Source organism: Echeneis naucrates, chromosome 14 (assembly GCF_900963305.1).
Source record: "Echeneis naucrates chromosome 14, fEcheNa1.1, whole genome shotgun sequence".
Lineage (NCBI taxonomy): Eukaryota > Metazoa > Chordata > Actinopteri > Carangiformes > Echeneidae > Echeneis > Echeneis naucrates.
The window spans coordinates 10,153,592-10,162,029 of record NC_042524.1 but is presented as its reverse complement, the minus strand read 5'-3'; the positions used below and the strand labels follow the sequence as shown (position 1 = coordinate 10,162,029).

Genomic DNA, 8,438 nt, shown 5'->3' with positions numbered 1-8,438 from the left:
CTGCCCGCTGCGGACGAGGGGAGGTCTGATCCTGCTGCAGCTCCGGAAAGATACCTGTGAGTATCTGTGCAGGTGTGTGACATGTGAGAGTCCAACATGACGAGCCGGCCTTTGAGCTGAGTTCATTACTCTGGTGCAGCTGAATTAGACGATGCTACTTGTTTTAGCTAACTGAGCCACAGACAGGCGACAGATTTGAGGAAAACCTCGAAGAGATGAGAGCAGGCACAACAGGAGCGGTGTTTTCTGTCTGTATGCCGGATAGGAGACTCACTGAGTGGTCTGATATGTGTTAAAATGTCCTTAATCAAATGCTTTGACCTTCACAGTCTCAACTTAACCGAGCAAGTAAATGGCGTGACAGTGCTTACTCATCAAAACGCAAAGCGAGTGAAAGTCTACTGGGATTAATCTGTTATCCCTCCAGTTTCGATTCAGATCAAACCAGACTTGCATATATTTTTCTTCTACTATTAAAGTATAACATATAAGTACAAAATAAACTGTGTTTTAGCTCTCTACTACCTCCTCAGGTAATATCTGTCATTTTAATTTAAATGTTCATCAGTTATGTCTTAATTCTGTTTGTGTTTTGGGTTAAGGGTTAGTACCCTTAGTTTAATATTGTTTAATTTTGCAGCCAGAAACCACATCAGTGAAGTTGGCAACCACCTCACCTAAACTGAGGGGAGCTGCACATTCAGGGGTTAATCCTCTGTAGTTTCATTTCACTTCGTCACTTTATAACCGATAGAGCAAACCTATGAGGGCCCATGGGGTCAGGCTGTCTCTGAGTCAGACTGAGGTGTTATGTTATCAATATATAATAAGGTTGTGGCGCTCATGCGAAGGACTAAATATGATATCTTGATCTTTTCTGTTTCCATTATGGTCACTTTTTACAATCTGTCTTTTGAAAGTATCTGAACTTTATAAATGTGTAACACTGAAATCATCATTCATGTCCATTTATTAGCTTTATGAGGTTGGCTTAGGTTCAAAGTTCCTTGTTACAGTCATGCAATACATAATGAAACACATTCATGGTTCCTCTGTATACATATCAGAAATGTATAAATAAAGATAAGTAAGAATGCAATAAATAGTTTCACTTCAGCAGACATATTAAAATTTGCTGACATGATATGGAAAGACAGCTTTTTGCCAAAACTGCGAGGCTTGTGTATAAATAAGGTGCAATGTTATAATGATAAAGACTGTGTGTGCGGGCAGCAGCGCTGATATGAGTCAGTTCTGCAGTGCATACAAATACAGCATCCAGATGATGAATTTTTCATTTCGGGTTTTCCAGCATTATGAGTCAGCGGACAGAGCGACGAGGGATACATGTGGACCAATCAGACCTGCTGTGCAAAAAGGGATGTGGTTACTACGGTAACGCAGCATGGCAAGGTCTGTGCTCCAAGTGCTGGAGGGAAGAGTACCACCGGGTTCGGCAGAAACAGATTCAGGATGACTGGGTCTTGGCAGAAAAGTGAGAGCTTTATTATTTTATGCCTTCAGTACCCAGATTTCCATCTAATAGTCTAGCAACTGTATTTGTTTTTGCATAGTTTGTCAAACAATTGTAGACTCAACAAAGTTATCAGTGTTGTCTAAAATATGTTTTTTCTCAGTCGATAGTTTTTTGTTATGACAACAATATATGATAAAATTTTTGGTCTGCGTGTTTTAAAAACATAATGTTAAATTCCATTATTTAGGCTCTGGACAAAGGCGAACGAAGTGTATCAAATCTTTCTACTGATTATCCAATGCTTTTTACGCTGTGGGCCCTTAGTATCACCTGAAGCATGCACCAACAATTTTCTGTCTGTTTGCCAGTTATATAACAACTGTGTCAGTGACATTGTATATCAAATTGTCAAGATCTGGTAACTTGAATTGTGAATTTTAATTTGTAAACTTGATTACTGACATATCAATTTAACTTTGGCCCTAGGCTGCAACGAGAGGAGGAGGCAGCATATGCCAGTAGTCATGGCGTGCAGGCCCAGTCCCATGCACAGTCCACACCACCACACCCTGGGCATACCTCTCTGGGACCCTTCTCCAAGTTTGAGGAGAAGAAAACCAATGAGAAGACACGAAAGGTGACTACTGTTAAGAAGTTCTTCAGCCCCTCATCACGTAGTGCTCCTAAGAAAGGTATGATGTTCGCTCAATTTACAACTCAGTATGAGATCACTACTAATGTAGATGAGATCATCTATCTTATATCTTACTATATGAATCATCAATCATCAATCATGCTCTGTATGGAGGACAGACATTGTATGACAGAAGTTTGTGGATATATGTTGTGAATGCTAAGAAGATGTGTAAATGTGTCACAGCAGGAAATGCACAAGCGCAAAAAATTTGAATGAATTATGACTGGATGTAGTTATGTGCTTGTGTTAGTAACATTCTATTAAATGGGGAAAAAGTAATCAAATTATACAGCATAAGCTATGACACAAAACGCATTTCTTTCTCTGCATGTGGTTCCTCCTCATCAGAAACCCCAGAGGGCAAGACAACCAGTCCATCCATTAGCCGCCATGCCAGCTTTGAAACGGACCAGGTGTCCAGGGACTTTGTGGACTTTTTAAAAACCCTCCAGAAGCCGGGCAGAGAGATCCATAAGCAGTGTCGATCCTTCATAGTGAACATGTCCAGCAAGAAGGTCTGTTGTACTCAGAAATCAGTCTGTGACTCGAATCTCACAGTCACTGACATAGCTGCTGAGAGAAGCATGATTTAAAGACTTTTATCATTAATGCCAATGTTTTTTTACGAATGGAAGTTTAATATAAAATTAGTGATTGTGTTAAGATTTGAAATTAATTATATATTAATAATAATGAAGACAGAAACACAGATAAATTCAGTAAGTGATTTGCATATTTGGACTTTGATTTGATGCTGTTATGGGAATTGATGTGTTCATGTGATCAGTCATTTTCAGGAATCGGGGCTCAGATTGAGTCACTGTGATCTTCTATCTTCTTGCCTTGACAGGAACTCGGTGCTGATGAACTGTCAGAGTGTGTTCAGGACTTCTACCAAAACATGGCTGACCGCTTGATGAGTTATTTAAAAGGTTAGTTCAGAGAACCTCCTCTCAGGACATCAGCCACATTCCACAATGATATCACATTAATTAGTACCCATTGAAGTGAAATCCATCTCATTTCATGGGCACGCACCTACTGATAAGCCTGGAGGTACCAGAGTAAGTTTATTAACAGTTTATCCTGGAGTGTAAGGACACATGTCATGCACACCAGATGGCAGTACAAGCAGGTTTTTTTCCACTCATTTTTTTTTTAACTTGCCACTGCAGCTCTATCCTTGTTGTTCGCCAGGCTCTTCAGATTCTGTGGAGCAGGTGATGGACCAAGTGGAGAAGTACATCATGACTCGTCTGTATAAGAGTGTGTTCTGTCCAGAAACCAGTGACGATGAGAACAAGGATTTGGCCACTCAGAACAGGATAAGGTGGGCTTCCCTGGATCCAAATCAGCTAGCGATGTTTTTCTAATCATCACATAAATCGGTATAGTGAAGGTGATGACGAGGAGTGCAACACTATGCACATTCAGACTGGTTTGACTGTTGCATGTAGTGGTGGCGTTTGAAGGAATGAACAACACTCCCCTTTAATCTGCAGCAGTCTGCATGTCCTTCTGTCTTTCTGTTTTTGCAGATGATTGCACAATTGCCATTTTTAGCAGCTTTCTTCACGTTTCATTCACATTTGACTGCACAATGGCAGCTGTTAACTTCTCTCCCAGGGGGCACCGACTGGAACAAATGCTTGTGGTTACGTCATTGCTCCAGTGAACATACACCTGAATTTTCTGTTTTAGGGCTTTACACTGGGTGACCATTCAGATGCTCTGTGTGTCTATGGATGAGGAAATCCCTGAAGTCTCTGAGAATGTGGTCAAAGCAATAACAGGTCAGAGAGTGTGCTTGAAATGTGTGTGGCCGCAGCTAATTAGAGTTAGATGGCATACATATTTACTACACAACGTCACTTATTCACTCACACAAATACAATGTTATTGGGGTGGAGGCAGAAATATTTGTAGAAAAATGTTATCTATTTAATTTTTAAAATTTTTGAAGTAATCTTTTTTTTTGCAGTTTTGGGTTTTTGGAAGAAATGACTTGGTTACTCAGAATGACTTGGCGAACTGCCTGAAAATCTGTGACTGTGTCACCCCCTGACTTCTGTGTATGTATATCTGACTCTTGCAGATATCATTGAGATGGATTCGAAGAGGGTTCCTCGAGACAAACTTGCGTGTATCACACGCTGCAGTAAACACATCTTCAGTGCCATTAGGATCACCAAGAATGAGCCCGCCTCTGCTGATGACTTTCTCCCTGCGCTTATTTACATTGTGCTCAAGGCTAACCCTCCACGCCTTCAGTCCAACATCCAGTACATCACCCGCTTCTGCAACCCCAGCAGGCTGATGACCGGAGAGGATGGATACTACTTCACCAATCTGGTCAGTTTATTTCCCTTCTCGTCACAGCCAGTTTGAGTAAGAAGTCTCTTGTCCACACTGGTACTTTGTGTGAAAAGCCTGCAGCTAATGAGACTGAATAAGCTAATGGGATCCTACGTATACTCAGTACTTTCTGACGAACAGTTTTGCTTATTTCATGTTAGTGGCATTATGTTCTACTACAACAGAAAAAGAACTTTGAAATATGTGAATGTGATGGCAGTAACAACTAGTTGATCAGTGGATAAGTCTATAAACTAAATTGGAAAGAGAAAGGATTTAAAAAGAAGTTTGCTAAGTGATTGTTTTTTTTTTTGTTGTTTTTTTTATCCTTATCAAAGCAAAGTGTCCAGACATTGTGGATAAGAGCTTCTTAAATTAGATGATTAGTAGGTTTGTTTGTCATATTTGATTGCAATATATTGTACTTTGTGGTGAATAGAATCAGCTATTGACTACATCATTTTGGGCTATTTTCTGACATCGTATAAACAAACAAACTTAAAGTGAGCTTTGAGAAGTGCTGTCGACAGAATTTGTTATTTTTGGATAAAGCCACACGCTGTTTCAAGACATTATGCTAAGCTATGATACCAACTGCTACCTTATTTTAATAATGTACCTATAAGTAAATTGGCCCAATTCCCAACATGCCAGTGAACCCATCTGGCTCAGTTTGGATCGCGTTTATGAAAAGTAGCTGTCATCATTTTCAGTTGTCGCTCTCCTGTGTCTTGTTTGTTTGTTTTTTTTTAGTGCTGTGCAGCTGCCTTCATTGAGAAGTTGGATGCTCAGTCTCTCAACCTTTCCCCGGAGGAATTTGAGCGTTACATGTCTGGCCAAGCTTCACCACGATGCAACAGCTCAGAGGTTGACTGGGCCCACACTGGGTCGACAGTTGGCGTGACCGCCACCAACCCAGTTTTGGCTCAGCTTAATCAAAATCTGGAGCTACTGTCAGGCCTCAGCAGCAAACAGGAGAAGCTGATGGAGGCTGCCCAGAGCCTGCAGGCCGACGTCCTCGCCTGGCCCAAGATTGTAGAGCGGGAGGTCCAAACCATCTTGGAGAAATATCCTCTGGAGATTCTGTCTTGCACAGTTTCTGCTATTGATGCCAACAACTTGGACGACGACAACCTGCCGCCGCCCCTCACACCCCAGGTGTTTGCTGGGTAGTGGAGTCTATGAAGGGAAGCAGCGTTTCATACACAAGAAAGGTAGCGATGCATTCAGATCCTTGCCTGTGTTTTCAGTTTGATTGTAACTTCCCATATGCACAAATCTTGTAAATAGTATAGCGCTTCACATTGACGAGCTTCCTCTGCACCTTAAATGCCCAGGTTGTGTCTGAAACCACTCCCTATTTAATATGTAGTTTGGTGGATATACGACTCACCATTTCCTTTATTATTCACAGTGTAGAGAAAGAAGGAAACTGAGGAAGCTATTGTCCTTTTAGTCTGCCTCTTCAAGGCAGGAATGTTTCACTAAAAGGTACAAACATATCTTTATCGAAGGGAAAACTTGATAAGCTGTTGCTTTTGCCATACTGGTTAATATATATAATGTAATATAATATAAAATCACCCATTGGGGGAGCATTATGCAGACATTAACATTAGCTGTTTCACACCAGCTCACCAACCAGCATGGCTAACTGCATTTACTGTCAGGAAAAAAGGTTATTCTACTTTGTGGTAACTATGAAGAACACACTTTTTATGTTCCCATATAAAAATGATATATGAAACAAATTGTAATATAATATATCCTTTGGAATATAAGGGAAAACACAAACCTCTTGCGTTAGCGACCGTTTTTTATTTCAGTCTATCATGTGCCTAAATTCAACTTATATTTTCATTGTATAAAAACATAGTGGTACAATTTTTGTCAATGACAAATTTGAAAAACAAAATTGAAAATTTGTTAATTTTTTTTTTTACACATTTTAAATTGCTATAGGTAGCAAGTTATAAACATCTTCCAAAAGAAGATAAGTTATAATTATCTGTCGTGGATTTTTATTTCAATGATCATTTTGGTGCTAAAATGGTCGGCAGCAAATACAAACAATTGTATAGAAAGATTTCTGTTTGTAGCCTGTGTGACTTATTACGTAGTGAAATAATCCAACTACTTTATGTGTCTGTGGTGCAGTAAGCAGATGAAATCCTGCTGTAACAAATTTAGAAGGAACAGGTCTAATGACGTCCAAGTCTGAAGTTAACTTCAAGAGGCCCTTCAGTTTTCATTTGTAGTTTTATACAACACCATATATTTCAGAATTTGCTGTATCTTGGCAGATCTACTGCATATTCACCTCTGTAACAAATAACTGGGAATGCGCTTGGCTTCTTATATGGTAAACACTGCATTTGAAGTATTAGTTTTTGGTTTGTCATGCTGTGATGTACTATATAAAGCTATATAACAAGAGCCTGGTGTTGCCTGCTGAAGCACTGATGACCCTTTACGGTTTTTCATGTTTTTGATTCATTAAACAAAATTACATTAGGATCTTTTTAGTACTACCATAAAGTCACATCTAGAGCGGAGTGGACATAAATAGGTCTATAAAATAAGATCACTGTAATTTGCCACATTTACACAAATATAAAGAAAGTAGTTTCATTTGTCATGCAAATGGTTTAACAAATGAAGAGTAGCATGATGTTAACCTTTTTAAAATTATAGAGGTAGATTGGATGTGGACAGACCTTTTTTTCCTTTTCTTTTTTTTAATAGCAAAAGGGGCACCCATTTTAAAGATTAAGTCTAATGATATAATTTTTCGTACTAGGATCAAAACCAAGACAGACATCATTTTCTTTGTGTAACAAGTTTTCGTTATTGTCCAAAAACTATTAAAACTATTAAGAACTTTCATCTGTTTCATCATTTATTATAAGGAATGTGATCGTAAAAAGTTACAAATTTTTATCATTTTACATTTATGACATAATACAATTTCATACATTTGTGCTTGTGCTTAACATCGAAGTGTTGAATCAAATTGCAAAATTAAACTAGTAACTACACTTTTCTTCAGGCAAACTAAGAAGTAGTAAAGCAATTACAATTGTGTAAGTGCCCAAAGGTGGATGATGTTGGAAAATCAGACTGATCAAATGAAACGGACATAGTGAATTGAAAAGCAAATGAAGTCTAAATATATATGTATATATTTTTTACAGACATATGAAGAGACATAACTCTCATAAGACAAGTTTCTTGGAATTTTCTCATGGCATCTGGACTTTACTTTTAATGTCTAAAATGCTTGTGCAGTGCTGCAGCGTCTGTATTTTAAGAGTCTAAATTTAAAGCCAAACTTAGATCAAACCTGCTCTGCCTGAGATACATTAGCACCATCTGTTGATCATGTCAAGACTGACGCAGCAGAAGGCAACGACACACCCTGACTGCTGCAATTCACACCAGGATTGTTTCGTTTTGTGGCAAACAGAAACTGCAGCAGTGGAAAGTCATGACATGCACTTATTTACTCAAGTCCAATTCTGATTCTTTTCTCTTTATGGTACTTTATATGTTTAAGCAACTCTCAGACATTCTGAACTTAAATTCTAAATTGTGATTCTGAAGATTTTACATTTTGACACCTATTGTATGCTTTTGTGCAAGCGTAACACACATTTGGCCTGTGGGCTCTGGTTGGCCTTCTTGTGAACTCTACAGACACAATTATTTTTATTTTCAGAATTCTTTTTAAATACTAAGTATATTTTACAGATAATACCACTGTGTCTTTACTAAAACACTTTTACTTATAATCAAATACTTTTAATTTTCCGACAAAGAAAGACTCCTCTACATGCTCTTCTGCACACAATGTGACTGTTACATCTAAAATATTCTAAATGTGCTGAGAAAAAAAAACCCTCATCAAGG

The 8,438-nt window shown here is 38.6% G+C and overlaps 1 protein-coding gene across 2 annotated transcripts; it reads left to right on the top strand.

The window, feature by feature from the left end:
- On the top strand, positions 1–7,392 carry rabgef1 (RAB guanine nucleotide exchange factor (GEF) 1). 2 transcript variants are annotated; one of them, XM_029518764.1, is made up of 9 exons: positions 1–56; positions 1,313–1,495; positions 1,964–2,169; positions 2,523–2,689; positions 3,025–3,106; positions 3,372–3,504; positions 3,876–3,967; positions 4,270–4,526; positions 5,283–7,392. In XM_029518764.1, exons 2-9 carry the CDS (start codon positions 1,317–1,319, stop codon positions 5,700–5,702), a joined length of 1,536 nt encoding a protein of 511 aa, XP_029374624.1. In that variant the 5' UTR covers positions 1–56; positions 1,313–1,316; the 3' UTR covers positions 5,703–7,392. The 2 variants fall into 2 exon arrangements, with proteins under 2 accessions (XP_029374624.1, XP_029374625.1); XM_029518765.1 differs by having other exon boundaries at positions 19–72.
- The last annotated feature ends 1,046 nt before the right edge of the window (positions 7,393–8,438 follow it).

Excerpts from the sequence above, each read along its gene's own strand:
- rabgef1 (XM_029518764.1), top strand. The coding sequence starts at position 1,317 with ATGAGTCAGCGGACAGAGCGACGAGGGATACATGTGGACCAATCAGAC. Across the intron at positions 2,170-2,522 it reads ACGTAGTGCTCCTAAGAAAG|AAACCCCAGAGGGCAAGACA; the intron begins GTATGATGTTCG and ends CCTCCTCATCAG. Across the intron at positions 3,107-3,371 it reads CTTGATGAGTTATTTAAAAG|GCTCTTCAGATTCTGTGGAG; the intron begins GTTAGTTCAGAG and ends GTTGTTCGCCAG.